General features: G+C 27.2%; 1 protein-coding gene across 3 annotated transcripts; it reads left to right on the forward strand.

Moving 5' to 3' along the window:
- The first annotated feature begins 3,502 nt into the window (after nt 1-3,502).
- On the forward strand, nt 3,503-19,804 carry LOC107471841 (probable cellulose synthase A catalytic subunit 3 [UDP-forming]). 3 transcript variants are annotated; one of them, XM_016091342.3, is made up of 13 exons: nt 3,503-3,626; nt 7,726-7,921; nt 8,228-8,322; nt 9,967-10,211; nt 11,694-11,960; nt 13,407-13,758; nt 14,824-14,961; nt 15,595-15,720; nt 15,803-16,021; nt 16,572-16,851; nt 17,622-17,818; nt 18,243-18,593; nt 19,011-19,804. In XM_016091342.3, the coding sequence occupies exons 1-13, from the start codon at nt 3,546-3,548 to the stop codon at nt 19,602-19,604; spliced, it is 3,141 nt and encodes a 1,046-aa protein (XP_015946828.1). In that variant the 5' UTR covers nt 3,503-3,545; the 3' UTR covers nt 19,605-19,804. The 3 variants fall into 3 exon arrangements, with proteins under 3 accessions (XP_015946828.1, XP_020988599.1, XP_052111137.1); XM_052255177.1 differs by lacking the exon at nt 3,503-3,626 and adding an exon at nt 7,117-7,349; XM_021132940.2 differs by lacking the exon at nt 19,011-19,804 and having other exon boundaries at nt 18,286-18,549.
- Nucleotides 19,805-21,067: the final 1,263 nt, after the last annotated feature.

The raw sequence follows: 21,067 nt of genomic DNA on the forward strand, positions 1-21,067 counted from the left end.
TTTTATAAGGTCAGACTCGAGTATTTGCGGCTTCAGTTTCCTTCATTGGGTACGCCGCCTTCAAGAGGTTGGGTACTCAATGTGTTTCAAAAATTTTGAAACGTTGCGCTGCTTGATGACGCGGTGTATGTTACGCAGTAGTTTCGTTGGGATCCATGCGTCATATTAAAGTGGTGTGTGAAATCTCTCTTTTGCCCCTTGTGTCTTATAAATGCTTCACCTTTTTCCCCTTCTTTCTTTTTTCTATTTCTGAAATGTTGGCTTTCTCTCCTCCTTTCACTTTCTTTGTTCTTCCTTCGTGTAACTGTTCCCTAGTTCAAGATTTTGTTATCTTGAGGCTTTAGAGGATTTTTATTCATTCTTTGGAAAGGATTGTTCGTGTATTGCTGTTTGAATTGTCCTTGTTTTCACGCTCTTTTAAGATTGGTTCTTAATTCCATCTTTTCCTGTTTTCTGCTTTATTTCAGTATTTTGGGTAGTATGTTAGTTTCGAATGAATAGTAGTTTTGAAATGTTACTGTGGTAAAGGAATTGTTTTTCTTTCTTTGAATATTTGTCGTCGCTGTGAACTTTGATGTAGTTTTCTATTGTTTTGTCCTAAATGGTGCCACTTTATATATTTGAAGGTGGTACCACTTCTGTATTTGGCAATGTATTGAGAAATTGTAAAATTTGTACTTTTTATGTTGTTGACAACAACCCAACTTCCTTTAATTGGTACTCGACTTGCTTTTGTGACGATTTCTTTATTTGCTGCATTATAGGTATAGCTTTTATGTCTCAATTTATAATTCACAACATGTCAACCAAAGTTCCATCTGACCTAACCTAAGTAGATAATATAACTGTCCTTACTCCTATCATTGTAATTGATAGAGAATATGTTGAACAATTTCGTAAACATGATAGCCTCTGTGTAAATTGGGAGGATAAGAGAAATTATGAGATAATTGTTGTTGATTCCAAGGAGAGGGTATGTTTTCTCCGACTTGATAGGTTGGAACGCCACTTCTTCTATGCCTATGATTGTTTTTTTACTAAGCTAGATATCTGCTTTCCTTTTTTTGATTTCGAGATTGATGTCCTCTAAACTTGTAATGTCGCTTCTACCCAATTGCACCCTAATTCTTGGGATTTTTTGAAAATATACCAGCTGTTGTGTCGGGAGTTTGATGTCCGACTTTCTCTAAAGGTCTTCTTTTGTCTCTTTGTTCTTACTAAGCCTTTCCGTTTTAATTCCAACAAATAAGGTTGGATCTCTTTTCGGACTGTCCAAGGAAGAAAGGTTTTTGCTATTTTTGACGAGTCTTTCCATGATTTTAAGAATTATTTTTTTAAAATCCGAGCTGTTGAAAATGTCCGGCCTTTCTTTTTTTTATGAGAACGATGAACCCCGTTTTTCTTTATACTGGGAAGAGAAACCGGTGATAGCTAAGCACAATTTGGATGATTTAGACGAGTTCGAAAAAAAGCATAGTTGACCTGTTCCAAGAGTGTTGGGGTCGTGCTCCCTATTTGGATACCAAGAAATTTTAGAGAACCCTAACCAACTCCAATACGAGCTAGGAAGCCTTCTTTCTATTTTCTTTTGAGGTGTCATTAATCCTACATTTGATGCCTAACTTTGATTTTGATTTCTTGATGTTGTGCAGAAAAGATGGCTCTTAAGTCGGCTGCAACAAAAAATCTACAGACCGCGAAGAAGAGTATTGTTGCTCGCAATCTTCAACTGCAAGAGGTCGGTGGGGTGGCCTCGCCTTCCAAGTCGGACTCGGCGCCTTTGCTTCCGTGAAGATTACGCCCGACCCAGGTCCTCGGCTAATTTCCTCCACCTTAGACAAACTAGTACCTCCTTCCTCTAAGCAAGTAAACCATCTATCCCTTTCAAATCTTGAGCCGGCCTCCAAGAAACGTAAGACGTCGAGTTCAGCCATTTACGAACACGGTTTTGATGCTTCAGTCTGGAGTAAGAAGTATATCTTTCTTCGTAGTATTATAAGTATGGATAATGTAACTATAGAATCTCACCTCCAGGTTATGGTCCGAGAAAAGGTTTAGACGGCTAGGCTCTGCGTGGCCTTGTTGAAGAAAACCTCCTTAGGCACCACCTAGAGCACTTTGGCCAATTTACAAGTAATCATCTAATTAAAATGTACTACATCATAAAGAATAATTTACATGTTGTTTTAAGAGGTTATTGAATAGAATTTCTTTATATATAAGGGCTTGTTTGGGTGAGTTTTTAAGAAAAAAAATTTTTTGAGTTATCTTTTTTTAGAAGATTTTATAGAGAAGTAAAAGTAATTTTATGTTTAGATATCTCATGTAAAAAAGTCTTTTTATCTATCAATTATGTTTGGGTATAACAATATAAAAGTATTTTTTTGTTTATTTATTACATGAAAAACATCTTTTTTTTTTAAGGAAAAAAGATCTTTTAAAAAAAGATGTAAGTGCATGTTTGGGCGCCATTATTTTGTTAAAAAAATATCTTTTTTCAATGAAAAAATATTTTTTTTAATTTTTTAACGTGTTTGGCAAATTTCTAGTAGTAAAAGTAAAAGCACTAGTAAAATAAAAAAATATCTTTTTCCATTGAAAAAAGATCTTTTTTTAACAAAATAATGGCACCCAAACATGCACTAAACATAATTTTATATAACATTTTTAATTGATTTAAAATAAAATATTTTTAAAATTTGTAATTTTTGTGTGTAATCTATAATTATAATTGGACATATACATTGACTTAGGTATTACTTCATCTCTTGGTATTATTATTCATTAATAAAGCCAACCCTTAAATTTTGTGTTATGCTATTGGATAAGTCATAAGTTATATAGGTTGATTATGAAAGGTACTAACAATAATTGCACCCAACAATTATAATGGACTTAAAAAATAATCAAAACTAGGATTTTTTGGGCGTGGCCTAGTGACATTAATATTTCTTCACCCTACAAGCAAACACAGTGTAGTGGTGGACTCACAATAATGCCTCTAATGTTGTTTTTCTCTTTGGATTAATTAGAATTGAAGCTGTTAATGTAAGCATCTATCATAAGAGAAAATGACACATAGCAATTAGGAACAAGCCATGTGTAAAAGCTATGCTTTCTCTTTTTGCTAGTTAGATGATGACAAAAACAAAAATCTTTGTTGGCGTTGTTATAAAGAAGCAAAGAAAAAGATTAAGATGTAAATGTGTCATATGCAACAAAAAAGGGAGGCCTTTGGGCGGAGAAAGTAAGAGAGGGAAATTAATTAATTATTTTTTAATTTTAATTTTGAGCAAAAAAAAAATATACATATAAAGGGAGAAGAAAAGAATATATATAATGAGTGGAATAATAATAATTAGCTTAATAGCTTTATTTTGTTATATTTTCACTTTGAGGCTCAAAAAAGGAGAATAATAATGGTGCTTTTCTCTTGCACAAGTAAAGTACACATATATCTTCCTTGAGTTGAAAGGCAAAGAATTTATAAATATTCTTATTGAGATTGTGTGCATGACATGATATAGATGAAGTAAGGAGCAAAAATGGAAAGAAACTTGGGCTTAGTTGCAGGTTCTCACAACAGCAATGAATTCATTATCATACGTCAAGATGGTGATTTTCTTGTAAGTAATTAATAACAAGTAACATTAATTAGTATAAACTCTCTTACTTAGTTTAATTATTTATTTATTTTCAGTATGCACTGATGCTATTCATCATGTGAGAGAGCACCAGAAGTAAAAAATATGAAATTTTATTTTGTCTTAGCATTCTATTTCTATTGCTTCTATTTTCTAGATTTTTAGAATAAAAAATAAAAAAATATTTCTGTAAGTAAAAATACGAAATTTTTTGTCTTAGCATTTTATTTCTGTTCTTTCTACTTTCTAGAATTTTAGAATAAAAAGTAAAAAAAAAAACATTTCTAATACCATAATATGGCAGTGTTATAGCATTATTAATAGGAGTATGTTATTATTTTGGTCAATTATAAGATACAGATGTTAATTGGTATAGAGCTAAAGAGATTTCTTTAAATACAACGGTAGATTGACACGTAGTGTATGTGTCATTCATATTCATGATTGCTGTCGGTGAATAGCAGAAGTGTCACAGAAGAGGCAAAGGAGATAGCTCATAGCTGTTGAGCCGTGTAGCGCCTGAGCTCCGAAAATCCGTTACGGGAATGGGTTTTTTTAATTATTTTTTGGCCAGTGTTACGGGAATGCTATTGGATACATTGTTATCGTGTTTTGGGCCTTTTGGATTTGAGTTAAGAAGTTCGGCCTCATTTTTTTTTCATTTGTGATAATAGTTGTTTGTTGAGAAAGGAATAAAATAAAAGTGGGCCCGTTCAAGGCAAAAGATGTTAGGAGGGTAAAATTCTAAGGAGTAATACTATACTGAAGAGTTTTTTAACCAAACAAAAAAAATTATAGTGAAAAGTGATGATTTTTTGAAAAATAAAGATTATGTTTTTATGTAAAAAGAAATCCAGTTTTTAAAAAATGCATTGCATATATTTTTTTAATTTAGTTAAAATATTTATTGTTCACCTATTTCTATGCTTTATAAAAAGAAAATCATTAAGATATTGGGAATTGCATTTCCAAAAAAATTCAATGGAATAAAAAGAAATAAAAAAGTTTTAAATGAGATAAATTGAACCAATAATTGGCACATATAAGCAATGTTATTATCATTATTTGTCTAAATAATCCACTATAAAAATAGCAAAAAATTTTAGTTTTCTAAAACCTTAAAAAATATAAATGGAGTGACCTTTGAATTACATAACTTAAGATTCAAATGTAATTTTTTAAATGAATATCAGTTGATAAGACATTACATTCTTATAAAATTTTAGTTATAAATTTAAAAAGAAAATAACAATTATTTTGGTATCCATGTGGGTAATAATTCTATTGCTCTATCAACATAGATTTAGGAGAGAAATATAAAAATTTGTATTTTTAAGATATAATACATATTTTTATTATATTAACAAAAAATGTAATAATAAAAGCTTAAAGTTATATCATTTATTTTTTAACAAGGACCTTTATTTATAGGATTTTTTGTTTGTTTAATTAAATATTTTTTATTTTTTTTAATATGGGTAATATGACTTGTCTTATTATTTATTTATTTTAAGTATCATATTTTTTAACAGGTTTTAGATTCGGTCAATTTTTTTAAAAAACCATAATTAATACTCAATAAATAGTTACAAGATTGTTGACTTAGTATGTTTTGGGTGATTTTTTTTAATAAGAATACGGGTACATTTTTTTAATAAGAATACGGGTATATTTATTTTTAAAATGTAAATAAATTGATAAATATAGAAATGTAAATATAAATTCTATTAATCTATTTATTTAAGAAATCGTCATAATAAAATATTTATAGAATTATATTTTTTAAATATATTATATGTATATGAAAAATCAATAGCTGATTATTTGAATAAAACAAATTTTCTCTAATATTATTCATTTACAACTCTCCTAGAAAATTTATATTTCTTTTCTGTTTAATTTTATGTAATTTTTAGAGTCTCTAGTAAATTCAAAATATATAAATAAACTATAGAACTCTAGCATGATTTACATATAAAGTAAAACACAATATAAATTGTGCTAGAGTTTTATAATTTGTATGTATATTCTAATTTTATTAGAGTCTACAGCGAATTACATATAGTTAAAATAGAATTATATATATGCCTCCATGAGGTCGAACACACGACAAAGTGAATTTGATATTTATATATAGGCTTTGTCTGATTCTTAAGCCTTGTTTTGAGTTTTGTGACACGATATAAATAATAGTTGATATATTATTTTTTATTTATTTAATATAAAATATAAATCAAACAATTTAAAATTTATAATATTCTTTGACTATAAAAAAAACTCCTAAAAAATAAGAGCATATATAATTATATTATTCGTATGTTAATTTTGCACTAAAATTTACATTAAAACTTTTTTAATGTTTGTTGCGATAATAAAAAATAAAAATTATGTCCATCTATAACTTAAAAATTTATAAATAATGAATAGCAACCCTTAAAATTGTGTTAATCCTTTTTGATATTTAAAATTCAAAATTTTAAACACAACTAAAAGTGACAATAAGAGAAATACAAATAAATGATATTTTAAAATTTTTAATAAAGGTACCTAAAGAAATGATTCAAACTCAAAATTTAAGTATCATGTAAACAAAAAAGTATTATTATTATTATTATTATTATTATTATTATTATTATTATTATTATTATTTGAATTTCTAAACACAATTAAATGTGACAATAAAAAAATAAAAAAAATTATAAGCGAAACATCTAAAAAAAATCTTTAAACTCAAAATTTAAGTATCATGTCGGCAAAAAACTCTATATTTGTATTACTGTTACTATTATCGTAAAAATAAAGATAAAAATTAAAAGAAAGAAATGATAAATAAAAGGTTTGTATCCAAAAAAATTAGTAAAATTATTTATTTATTATTCTAGGTCACATTCTAATAAATTGGTCAATATTTTAAAGAGTTAACCTTTTTTATTTGAAATTCCAATAGCTTCAATACATTATTTAGACACTCAAAAGATATTACCTTTTTACCTTAGTAATCTTAACTAGTTTCTTTAATTAATTGCAATGCATAAACCGACGAAACCGATATAAAAAATTAGATATTGTTTATCTAATATGAAAAATTAGATATTCTTTATCTAATACTAAAACTTTTGTTGAGCACTTTGTTTATTCCTGTATTTGTATTACGAATTTATAATGAACACTATTTTTCAGTGTTGAGTCTCTTTTTTCTTAAAAAAAAAACATATTACAATTATAATTTATCATAATTTATATCAACTAATTAATTGTACTTTATTATATTGCTTATTTTGGTTTCACTAATTTGGTGGTGGGATTCGTTATTCTTTATGAATAGAGCATAGAGTTCAGACTACTGTGTGCAGGCTTGTTTGTTAATTAATGGGTTTAGGAAAAGAGAATTTTAGGATATTTGTTAACAAAAAAATAAGAGTTTTCAAATTTTTTTATAACAAAAAAAATTTCCGCAATTGAAAGGATCAAAATATAACGGACATCGTAATTAAATATGGAAATTGAAAAACCATGACCCTACCTATCTTGCGTTTCATATTTTATTTTTGGGTCAAAGCCAATAAGGCCCAAGGCCTGAAGCTGGATAAACGGAACCCAACACAATATCATCCCGTTGGTTGTTCACACAATCAACTCGGCTCAAAAACCCTTTTCATGAGCGCCCACAAACTGCTGATCTCCTGCCCCATACTGCAATAGCAGGTAAACGTGTAAGTAGGATATACAATTAAAAAAAATATCTGTATATCTGTATAATAATTAATCTGTACCGGAGAGCGACTCTATTATTTTTTATTTTATTTAATTTTCTAGGACAATAAAAAAAGGCTAAATAAAAAAGTTTGGGCTGTTTGAGTTATTATTTTTTTGTCTCTCTAATATTATCATTTTTCATTTTTATATAAATTGTGACATGCAAATTTAACTAAATTATCGTATAACAGATTTTAACTATTAATTTATACAAAAATAAATAAATTCTCACAAAAAAAGGATAATTGATGTCAAAAATTATTAGATAAATAAACGTATTTGACTAAACTACTTAGTATAATACGTATTATCATCTTAATTATAGAGGGATGAGTGGGAAGGGTTGTGTGGTGAAGTGTGCCAGCTATGTGGAGAAGAAATAGGAGTTACTGAAGATGGTGATCTCTTTGTGGCTTGCAACGAGTGTGCCTTTCCCGTTTGCAGAAACTGTTATCACTATGAACGCCGGGAAGGAACCCAACTCTGCCCACAATGCAAAACCAGATATAAGCGTCTCAAGGGTATGTATGTATGGTGAAAACTCAGGTAAAGTCAACTTTACGTGAAGTTGATATCTGAGAGCCGTTAGATGAAAATTTAGTCAAATCAGTCAAATCATCTAACAGCTCTTAGGTATCAATTTTATGTAAAGTCGACTGCACTTGAGTTTTCACGATATATGTATATATCTATAAATCAATTTTAGTGTTAATTTTTATAAAGATGTTTTTAGGTGAATATGATAATTAAAAATCGTTAAACAATTTGAATTGTTTAACATAATATATGTTACGTCTTAATTATTATCTTTATATGTTATGGTGTAGGATGTGCGAGAGTTGAAGGTGACGAAGAAGAAGATGACATTGATGACTTAGAGAACGAATTCAAACAAGAGATGCATGTCACTATGTCTCCCGAGGTAAATGTTTTTTTTTTTTTCAATTCTGACCTACTATATTAGTATTTTCTTAACAACCAAACATACTTTTTTTGTTTTTTTTTAATTAAAAAATAAAATACATCATTAATTAGTAATAACTATATTTTTAATACGACTATCAAGAATATTTGGTGTATAAATAGTATTTTTTTTATCTTTTTTATCAATAGCTTCTTCTAGCTCTTGTTCTATAATTCTGGATTTTTTTTTATATTTTGTATCATATTATATAAAATTTGAGTAGGACTAAAAAATGTATATTTAAGTAGGACTCTTTTATGTATTAATTATAGGAATTTAATTTTGATACACTGACAGTGTAAAGTGGTTTTACAGATGCATTTAATTACGTAATGTTACATTAGTAAAAATAACTACTTTTCACATTGATTACGTGAATGATCATTCAAAAGAACAAATGTAATTGTACGATTGTGTAAAAACACTTTACAATATAAGTACATCAAAATTAAACTCTAATCATACATATTTTTATTTTGTTTTATTAAGTTTTTTCTTGTCACATGCTAGTTTATTTTGTTGTTTTACAAGTTTTGATATAAACAATAAAAAAGAAGGAAGTAATTTAATGTACTTATTATGAGTTTTTCATTATTTTTTGAGTATATTAGAGTATATATGAATGCTCAAACGGTTGCTAAATATATTTTGATGGATTAAACAGTCATTAAATATAAGAAAAAATTATGACAAATTTATAATTTAGTGACAATTTAAAACTATTTCTAAATATATTGTGATAGTTAAAAATAGTCACAAAAATATTAAAAAAAATTATCACATAATTTAGTAATTTAATGATCAAATCGTTACTAAATATAGAATAAAAAGTACCTTAATAAGTGTTATAAATTTGTAATGGTTTTATATTTTAAAAACTGTCACAAATAATTTAGCAACACTTTTATCAACATTGGTTCAAAATAGTTGCTAACCATTATGAAAAAATTTAGCAACAATTAAAACAGTAATTAAACAGTAAAAGGATCGTCGCAAAAATACTATTTTGTTATAACGGGTGAGAAAATTTTTTATACAGTGTAAGATTAGATTTAAAGAATAAACATTGAAAAAATCTATTTTATTCTTCTCTGCTAGTATGTATTATCATTTTATTTGTTTAAGAAGTACATTTAAGCCATTACTTAAAGCTAAAGAGTCTAAAGTTTTCCAAAAGATTATTATATCAAGTGATATCAAAAGTTGGCCACTTTTCATGTAACTTTTAGGATTGCTTAAATTCATAAAATATAATAGATTAAGAACCTTAATCAATCTCTCTCTCCCCTTCTCCCTTTTTCTTTATTTATTTATTTATTTTCTGAACTATAATTTAAACAACTAGCACTATTACAAAAACGAGATTTAGCCACTAAATTTTAACTACAAATACTAAATTGTGATAAAAATAAATGAGCGTGCTTTGTATTTAGCACGAAACATTGTCACAGTGGCTAAAATTTAACATTTTGCCACAAACAATATTCATCGTAGCCTTTTAATTTTTTCATGGAATATATATAGATATAAATATTATTTTCTGAACTATAATTCAAACATTATTTCTAAAAACTTAGCATGCACGTAATTGATTTTGGACAGGATGATGAAACATCTCAAGAACATCATCATAGTGCTTTAGTTCCATCATACGTGATGAGTAAAGAGATGATTGGATTGCAATCCCGGGCCATGGATCCTTCGAAGGACCTTGCAGCTTATGGCTATGGAAGTGTTGCATGGAAAGAAAGAATGGAATTGTGGAAGCAAAGGCAACAGAGACTTGAAGAGTCTCATAATCATCACCAAAATCATGCTTCACCAGATGATGACACTGAATTCTCTCTGTATGTAGTTTCTTTTCACTCTCTGTTCCAACTTCTTTTACTTTATTTAAGTACAAAATTTTAGTGTGTAAATTAAGGAAATAATTACAAACATCTTCATTATATTTTAGATAAATTTATGTAAGTATCTTTATTAATTTTTATCATATTTTCATACTAAACTATTTCTCTTAATTGCCACTTACTCACTCTTCTTGGTTTAATAGGTTACCGGTAAAAATATTGAATTAATTAATATTTTATAACTAAAAAAAGTAAAAATTTAAGTGCAGATAACTTCATATAAAATTGATAGTTGAAAGTCGTTAGATGACAATTTAGTCAAACCTATTAAATTATTTAACGACTTTTAATTATGAACTTCATATAAAATTAACTGCACCTGAATTTCTATTTTAAAAAAATACTGTGTGAACAAATTATTTTTATAACTAAATTCAACCAAAATTTTTTCTTTTATTTTTATATTTCTCTACCTTTTTTTGAACTGGTTTTTATTGTGCCAATAGATTATTTAGTTAAATTTAATTACCAAAATAATTTAATTGTGTAGCATCATCATTTTTTAAAATGGACAATTATTTGGGATTAAAAATTGAATGATTATTTTTGGAATCAAAGGGAGTAAGAGTTTAATTAAATTGATTCTTGGAGAATACTGTTTACATGGAACTCATGGAAGGTGCATGTATAAAGTCTCTCTCTATATATATATATATATCTTTCTTTGCTCCTTGCAGAAACTATTAATATAAAAAAGATATTTTTTTTCTTTTTAGTAAAAAAAATAAAAAGTTGGCCAACGTAAATTCAAATACAAAACAAATATAAAAAAAATATTTGATATATAAATAGCAGTAATACTAAAATACTTTTATACTCATATAAAAATATAATTGTTAGTCATTCACTAATTATATATTTAAATTATTTTTAATTAATAAAACAAAAAAATACTAATTTAAAAAATATATTAGTATCAACATAATATCTATCATAAAAGTATACACATTTAAATTTAAATACAATTATATATGATACGTATACATTAAAATTAACTATTAATATAATTAATATATATATATATATATATTAAAATAGAAAAACTCATTAAAAATGAATTAAACTGCACATACATATATTACAAATATATAGTGACTAATTTTAATAACTAATTTAAATGTACAAATAATATTTTATTATTTTCGTAATAACAAACTTATATATTAGTATCAACATAATATCTATCATAAAAAGTATATACATTTAAATTTAAATACAATTATATATGATAGATATACACTAAAATTAACTATTAGTATAATGAATTAACTGAACATATATTAATTACAAATACATAATGACTCATTTTAATAACTAATTTAAATATACAAATAACATTTTTATTTATTTTCGTAATAACAAATTTATATATCTCTAACAATTATTACGCACGCATTTTGATTGTTTGTTGTTGATCAGAATGGACGAAGCAAGACAACCATTATCAAGAAAGATGGGAATTCCATCGAGTAAAATGAACCCATACAGAATGATGATAATAATAAGGGTGGTGGTTGTTGCTTTCTACTTCCATTATCGAGTAACTCATCCAGTTGAAAATGCATATGCCTTGTGGCTTGTATCAGTCATATGTGAGGTTTGGTTCACTCTTGCTTGGATTCTTCACCAATTCCCTAAATGGTTCCCTGTCCAAAGGGAAACCTACTTGGATCGTCTTTCCTTAAGGCAAGACTCTTTTTATTTCATTTCCTACTCTATTATACGGTGGAAAGTGGAAACTCACGTGCAATTGACTTCACGTGAAGTTGATACTTAGATGATTTGATTGATTTGACTAATGCTCTCAGATATCAACTTTACGTGAAGTCGACTTCACCTGAATTTTTACTCTATTATATATATTTAACAAGGTTCTGAAAAATGAACTAACCTTTCAATTAATAGAATTAGAGGTTTGAATAAAAATATTTAAAAGTTTGGCTGAAATTTAACCAAAATAAAAACGATTGTAATAAAATAATATATTTATGAATAAAAAATATATACTTTTTAACTGATACTTTGACTGAATTTTTAAATTTTTTTATTAGTTTGATGCCAATCGATTTTTATTTAAACCAAATTGATCTGGTCGATTTTTTATTAATCTAATTAAACCATTTGATTTAGTCCAATTTTTAGAACTATGATATTCACTCGTTCATTATATATTAGGATAAAAAAATTAATTAAATAAACGGTTATATAAATTAAAAGTGATGGATGAGAATCTTTAAATATTTTAATATATTTTATTAAATTTTTATTTAACGATTTTTGAATAAATTATCTTAAAAATAAACATTTATTATACCAAATTTCAGTCAAGTTTTAATATATATAATTGCATTGCTTTATAAAAAAGAAATACACTGTCCATTATAAGAATAAAAACAAAAAAAAGAAATTTCCCACTTTATATATTGAATTAACATTATTTTCGTATTATATATATTATTAATATAATTCTAGGGAAAAGATTTTAATATTAAAATTATAATATTTGAAAAGAAAATATTCTTAGGATTTTATGAGATTGAATGATATTTGACAAAATGTTCTAAAATTTAGGCAAAAACAAAACACTTTCAACATTTTATCAAATATCATTTATATATATTATAGCTTATATGACAAGATACTTTTTTTTCCCACGAAAATATTATTTATATCATAATTTATATTTAGTTACTCATGATTTCTTTACCATATTTTTCACATAAAAATTCCTAGAATAATCTTTAGAAAAAGATAATAACTAAAATGTTTAGTCATACAAATACTATACATATTGTAATTTAATCAAATATATCATATTATGTAACTGCATTTTAGTTAATATCAATATTCTGAAAATCAAATCGAACTAGTCGGTTTAACTGGAATAATAAAAAATCAGTCTTTTAACTGATTCGGTTGACGTAAAAAATGTCTGCTAAAAAACCGGTCGAATCGACAATAAATCAATAAACCGATAGAATCGGCCAGTTTTTTAATAATTTTTAGAATTATAATTAAAAAAAAAGGAAAATAGATCATATAAATACTTAATATCGTTACATATAAAAGCATGCATGCATGGTAAAAATGTTCACATGAGTATATATTAAAAATGAAATTTTTGATATATAGGTTTGAAAAGGAAGGAGAGGGTTCAGAATCAGAGCTTTCAGCAATTGATATATTTGTTTCAACAGTTGATCCACAAAAGGAGGCACCATTGGTGACAGCAAACACTGTTCTTTCAGTACTGGCTGTGGATTACCCTGCTGATAAGGTTTCTTGTTATGTGTCTGATGATGGAGCAGCAATGTTAACATTTGAGGCCTTATCTGAAACTTCTGAATTTGCAAAGAAATGGGTTCCTTTTTGTAACAAGTTCAATGTTGAGCCTAGAGCACCTGAATCCTATTTTGCTGAGAAAATTAATTACCTTCAAGATAAGGTGCACCCTTCATTTGTCAAAGAGAGAAGAGCAATGAAGGTAACATCTCTTCATTTTTTGAAGAATTCTCAAGGTATTCTTGAAATACCGGTATTCTAGTAGCTATTGATTCTTATTGTAAAAAATATATAATATATATTAATTAAAATCAACGGTTAAAATTAATGAAATATCGATATTTTAAAAACATTTAAAATGGTATAATTTTATTGAATTTTTAATTAAGTCTTTATAATTTTTTTCTTTTCGATTAAATTCTTATATTATATCAGATTTTATGATTAAGTCCCTATCGTGACAAAAATATTAGAATTAATGGAATATTCTGTTAAACAAAACGAATATACCTAACATTTGACTGAATATTCTATATAGTTTAACAGAATATTTTGTTAATTCCAATATTTTTGTCACGATAGGACTTAATTACAAAATCTGACATGGTATAGGGACTCAATTGAAAAGAAAAAAAATATTGGGATTAAATTGAAAATTTCGTAAAACTATAGGAATCGACAGACTAATTAAACTTTTAAAAAGTTTACTATCCAATATATAAGCTTATGGTGCTGGTAAAAATATATAATTTTTATTTTGATTTTTGTAAAATAGTTTCTGAATTCTAGAAATTTAAAATTTTGATTTTAGTCATTCTTATTAATTTATGCATTAATGCTCATATAATACATTAAATAATCATGTTACATACACACACAGTATAAAAAAAAAATCAATAATCAAATTAATCATAGTGAATGAAATAATATAAATATTTATACATAAATACTATAATAAATTTAGTGATTTATTCTTGGTGTATATTTAGTATTTTTTACATTAAATAAAAACGTGACATATTTATATGATAAAATATATCACATTCTTAGTATTTCATGTAATTAACTGAATTTTGTCGATTAACTACGACAAAAATAGTCCGAAAAATCATCACTGATGTGTCACAAAACATAATTTGTGAAGAATTAATTACTGCCCATTAATTATAAAAATTATAAACAACAAACCAAAAGCTTTATTACCTATTTTAATAGGACTAAATAAACTTGCTTAAGGCAAATGTTCAAACTAATATATAACATGTAGAGAGAATACGAAGAGTTTAGAGTTCGAATGAATTGTCTGGTTGCAAAAGCTGGGAAGGTTCCTGAAGAAGGTTGGACAATGCAAGATGGAACCCCATGGCCTGGCAATACTATTCATGATCACCCCGGAATGATACAGGTAATCACAAAAAATTAGTCATTTTTTATAACGTAATATTATTAATAATGTGATATTATGTTGGTCTCTATATTTTTTTATTTATTAGATTTTTACACAATTTTTAATTTTATAATGAGGTCTTTTTCAGTATCAAAATTATTAGAGTTAACTGAATTTGTTTTTGTAAATTGAAGGTATTCATATTAAAAACGTAATTAGATCTTTGACTATATATATTTTGGAAGAAATATTCTATTAATTTTAACGTTTTTGACATGAAAATGACTTAATCACAAAATTAAAAATAGTATAGAATTAAAAAAATTAAAATATAAGAATCTGATTAAAAATTTGATACAATTATAGAGACTAACAAAATAATTAAACCTCAATTAAATAATAAGTCATTAATGAGTTTTATAACAAATTAAAATCACTTTAGCATAGATGATTGTGGAAACTCATGTGCAGTCGACTTCACGTGAACTTGATATCTGAGAGCCGTTAGATAATTTGACTAAATTTTTATCTAATGGCTCTCAAATATCAACTTCACGTGAATTTTCACTATAGATGATATAAATGCGTTAGAGAAAATAAATTCTTTTATTTTACCTTCAAAACACCTAATAATGAGTCGTATTTGCACAGGTTTTTCTAGGAAAAAGCGGAGGACATGACAAGGATGGTAATGAACTACCACGTTTGATATATGTTTCAAGAGAAAAGCGACCTACTTTCAATCATCACACAAAAGCTGGTGCACTTAATTCATTGGTGAGCCTTGAAAAACATCTATCAAGAACTAGTTCATAGAATGAAATTAAATTGATCATTATTATATGTGTATTTGAAACAGGTGAGAGTGTCTGCAGTGCTTTCCAATGCCCCTTTTGTGCTGAACTTGGACTATGATAATTACATTAACAATAGCAAGGCTATAAGAGAAGCCATGTGCTTCATGATGGATCCATTGTTAGGTCAAAGGGTTTGCTTTGTTCAATTCTCTCACAGATTTACTAATAATCATGCTAATGATGATGACTCATATCACAACCAAACAGCTGCTTTTACTGATGTAATTACAATCTAATCCTTTTCTTGAAATTAATCTCCCAATTTTAAATTATGTTTGTTAGTTACTGGCAGTGTTGCAAGTTTCAAAATAGACAAATTTTATAGCGACCAACAAAATTGGTTGCTATAAAAAAGTTAGTAGCAACTAACACTAAAACTATACTATTCCGTCGCTAAATAAGAAATTAGCCAACAAAATGAAAAATTAGATTTTGAAGGCTACTATTGCATCAAAAGTTAATCGCATTAGACAGCCGATTCAACCGGATTAACAAAAAAAACAAAAGAGGTCATTTAATTCAGTCGAGTCGGCATGAAAAATTAATTACTAGTGAATTTTTTAATTAGTGCTTAATTCTTTTAAATTTTTTTATGAAAAAATATATACTTTATATAAAAATATATTATTTTATTATATCTGATTCAACTCTCTAAACATCTAATTTCATCCAACTAATGATGCTGCAATTTCAAACAGTGCTTTCTGAATTAAACAGTATATAACAAGAATCAAAACTCTCTTTACTTGAATTTAATTATTTAATTTGCAGGTTAAGATGAAAGGTTTGGATGGTATTCAAGGGCCTACATGCATTGGGGTAGGATGTGTGTTGAGAAGGCAAGCATTGTATGGTTATGATGCTCCAAGAAGAAAGAAGGGTCCAAGAAGAACATGCAACTGCTGGTCAAAGTGTTGTGGCTGCTGCGGATGGTGTTGCATGGGAAAGAAGAAGAAGAAGAAGTGCAACAAAGAGAGCAGCCATAGAAAAGTACATTCTGAAGCATCTATTCATCAGAGTGCTCTCAACTCTATTCAACATGTAACTCCACGTAAGTCATTTCACACTTGTATAACATTTTATTGGTTTTAATTTTGTCACTATTATTTATATGCATGACAGCTGGTCGTTTGTTATTGGCTGGTTGAAGTTGTTAGTTAGATTAGTTAGTGATGAATTCTAACTAACAACTTCAACTAGTCAATAATAAATAATCAGCTGTCATACATATATAACAGATTCAATAATTTTGTGACAGATTTTTAACAGTAGAAATAGAAATACTTTATACACCAACAATGTCAATAAAATGTAAAAGAATTTTATATGGATATTGTCACATTAGAAAAAATAATTAATTTTTAAACTCAAATTTATTGCTTTAAATATCATCTAAACACATAAATTTATGGTTTAATTATTCTGTCGGTTCCTATAGTTTTACTAAATTTTTAATTAGGTCCCTATATTTTTTTCTTTTCGATTGAGTCCCTATATCATATCAGATTTTGTAATTAAGTTCCTATTGAATATATCTAACACTTTACTGAATATTCTATATAATTTAACAGAATATGCTGTTAATTTCAATGTTTTTGTCATGGTAAAGACTTATTTACCAAATCTAATATAGTACATGGATCTAATTAAAAAAATTATAAAGATCTAATTAAAAATTTAATAAAATTATAAGGACTTATAGGATAATTAAACCTAAATTTAATTAGATAAGAATGATCGTATAGAACTTTTTATACTGTTGTCATCTGATTAAATATTAATAATGCAAGTCTTACTTTGAGATATTAATTGTATATATAGGAACTGAGGGTGAAATTTCGGGTCCAATAACGGAAGAGAAGTTAGCCAAAAAATTTGGACGATCTCCAATTTTCATTGCATCAACTCAATTGGGTGATGGCGAGGCAGTAAAACATGGCAGTCTCGCTTCTCTACTCACAGAAGCCATACATGTCATTAGTTGTGGCTATGAAGAGAAAACAGAATGGGGGAAAGAGGTAACAAAATTCTTTATGGATATAGTTCGTTATAAATTCGAAAATGATAGCTAAAATGTGAATAACGGTTATATTAAGTAAGTTAGTTAAGTATATCAATTTATCTAAAGTTTTTAAAAATTATATATTTTCAACTGAAATATTGACAGGTTTAACTAAATTGTCATCTAATTACGTCTAAGTTTTCATATTAAAATACGCATAACTGTGTTAAATATAATGGAAACTTACATGCAATTGGTAGTTGAGAATCGCTAGATAACAATTTAGTCAAACATATTAAATTATCTAATAGATCTCAACTAGCAACTTCACATAAAGATAACTAGATGTGAGTAAACATTTGTCGGATTTTTTGTGTGTTGTTCACAGAAATATTTTTGGTATGTAATATAATATTAATATTTTGAACATGGTGGGTCAGATCGGATGGATCTATGGATCAGTTACAGAAGATATATTGACAGGGTTTAAAATGCATTGCCATGGATGGAAATCTATATACTGTATTCCTGAGAGAGCTGCATTCAGAGTACTTGGTCCAAGAAACCTTGCAAATTATATGCAACAAGTGTTTGAAAGTGCCCTTGGATCCATTGAAATTTTCATGAGCAAACATTGTCCTCTTTGGCATGGATATGGTGGAGGACTCAAGTGGCTAGAGAGAATTTCTTATGTCAATTCCATGCTCTCTCCCTTCACATCAATTCCTTTGCTGGCATATTGTACTCTGCCTGCTGTTTGCTTGCTAACTGACAAGTTTATTGTTCCTCAGGTATCAAGTTTATTCTACGGTGAAGTTAATAATTGAGAATCGTTAGATAATTTGACAGTTCTCAGCTATTAACTTCACATGAAGACAGCTGCATGTGAATTTTTACAATGCTATATTGTTGTTTTGCTCGAAAATCTCTATGCTTACCAAATTTCTTAATAAAAGTACGCAAAGATAATAAAATTGTGAATGAATAAGGAAAGGAAAAAAAAGAATGAAGAAACTTTATTAATTGTTGATGGATTGAAATTGTAAACTATAAAAGCAAATAAAGATAAGATAATAATAAAGACTAAAATTATAACTGAATTTGTGTATTCTGTTGGGCTGAATTTATGGGCCGTAAGACTTCTTTATTCTTGTCATGGGTTAAGGTGGAAGAGTGGTTTAATATTTCTCTTTTGACATAACTTGTAGCTTAGCAGCATAGCTGGCATGTGGTTCCTGTCCCTCTTCATCTGCATCTTCACCACAAGCATTCTAGAGATGAGATGGAGCAGAGTTACAATCCATGAATGGTGGAGAAACCAGCAATTTTGGGTCATGGGAGGAATCTCAGCTCATTTATTTGCTCTCTTCATAGGCCTATTCAAAGTCTTGGTAGGTGTAAACACAAACATGATTCTCACGAAGACGACAATAACAAGGGATAACGATCATGACCATTCTGAATTGTTTGCAATAAAGTGGACAACATTTCTAATTGTTCCAACAACATTGATGATGTTGAACATAATTGCCATTGTGGCTGGAGTCTCACATGCAATAAACAATGGCTTTGAATCTTGGGGTCTTCTATTTGGAAAGCTCTTGTTTTCATTGTGGGTAATTCTCCACTTGTATCCATTGCTGAGAGGTATGATGCACAATAATAATAGAACTCCCACCATTGTTCTTGTTTGGTCAATCTTGCTTGCATCATTCTTCTCTGTTCTGTGGGTGAAGATAGATCCATTCTTACCCAAGTCAAATGGTCCAATTTTAGAGGAATGTGGATTGGATTGCAGTTAATAGAAGGTCTCTGAAATTTCAGAAAATTTTCAATTAGATTTTTATATCTTTTTTTTTAAATTAAGTCCTACCGTAACAAAAACGTTGAAATTAACGGAATATTCTATTAAACTATATAGAATATTCAACCAAGTGTTAGGCAGATTTGTTTTGTTCAACGTTTTTATCATAACAGAGACTTAATTACAAAATCTGATATAATATATAGGGACTAAAAAAAATATGAGTTATTTAGTTTTGTATTGTATGTCATAGGTAACATTATATTATTGTTTGTTCTTTATTTACTCAAATTTGATTCCAATAGAGGGAGTCTTAACCTTATTCTAGATAATTTTTCAGAAACATGAGAGTGACTGTTGAATATTTATGTATCATGAGACTAGACAAGATTTGTGCCAATTGATGGAGAAATAACTTTTTGAGATAACAGAATTGGTACATGTTTGACCGAGCTTTCCTAATATATTAGTTAATTTAATTTTATTCATGTCAATACTCAAGTACTAAGTTGTTTAGTTTTTAAATTAATGGATGAATTTGATCATCGGATAAAAATTAGAGAGACTATTTTAATTGAAATTATTTTTTATTGTTGAGCACAGTATTTTTTAATTTGACAAATTAAGAACTAATTTGTCACAAATCTAAGCTCTACTTAAGGATCTGTCATTAGTCAATGAATCGTTATATGTACAAGAGAAGATTATTTAAACGGACAAGTGAGCTGACCACTCGACAAATTCAAATTAATTTATTTATCATTTAAAACTGAAGCACCTTCTTTATCAATTTTAAAATTGAATGATCAATTAGATCATCAAATGAAATTGGAAAATTAATATAATTGTTATCTCGTTTAAAAAAAAGACTGTATGATAGAAAAATTAAAAATCAAAGACAATATAGCCACCTCGAAATGACTTGATATGGGAAGGAAAACATCAGTCTTCTCCATCCAACATCATCTCAATTAACAGTATGTTTATTTTGTATTTTTATTTTATTTTTTATTTTTTATTATAAAATTCTAAAAATAAAAAATGACACATAAATCAAATGTAACTTGTCAAAGGAGTTTAAGGTTGCAAATTCTACTATCAAGGCAAAATCTTGCTTGGGATGTTTTTCTACAATGTATTGGATAAACTTATTATTTCGTATTTGTCAATAACTAATTTCTAATATCATGTAGCATGATTATTTTCTTTCTTGATTGGGAATAAGTATTTTTGAAGAGAATAATTAAGTACAAGGTATCAACTTTAATTTAGTTATTATTAGATAATTTTTTAGGATAAGTTACCAAATAATTTAATATAGATGCATAATATATAAGGACATCTTAAAACAATTTACTATGCACCTATAATAGATTGTTTTAAATCAGATCAATTTGTGTAAAAAAAGTTTACATACCAAATCAATTAAAATTGGTGATTTATTCAATTTTTATTTAAATT

Source organism: Arachis duranensis, chromosome 10 (assembly GCF_000817695.3).
Source record: "Arachis duranensis cultivar V14167 chromosome 10, aradu.V14167.gnm2.J7QH, whole genome shotgun sequence".
Lineage (NCBI taxonomy): Eukaryota > Viridiplantae > Streptophyta > Magnoliopsida > Fabales > Fabaceae > Arachis > Arachis duranensis.

Excerpts from the sequence above, each read along its gene's own strand:
- LOC107471841 (XM_016091342.3), top strand. The coding sequence starts at position 3,546 with ATGGAAAGAAACTTGGGCTTAGTTGCAGGTTCTCACAACAGCAATGAA. Across the intron at positions 13,759-14,823 it reads AAGAGAGAAGAGCAATGAAG|AGAGAATACGAAGAGTTTAG; the intron begins GTAACATCTCTT and ends TATAACATGTAG. Across the intron at positions 17,819-18,242 it reads AAACAGAATGGGGGAAAGAG|ATCGGATGGATCTATGGATC; the intron begins GTAACAAAATTC and ends ATGGTGGGTCAG.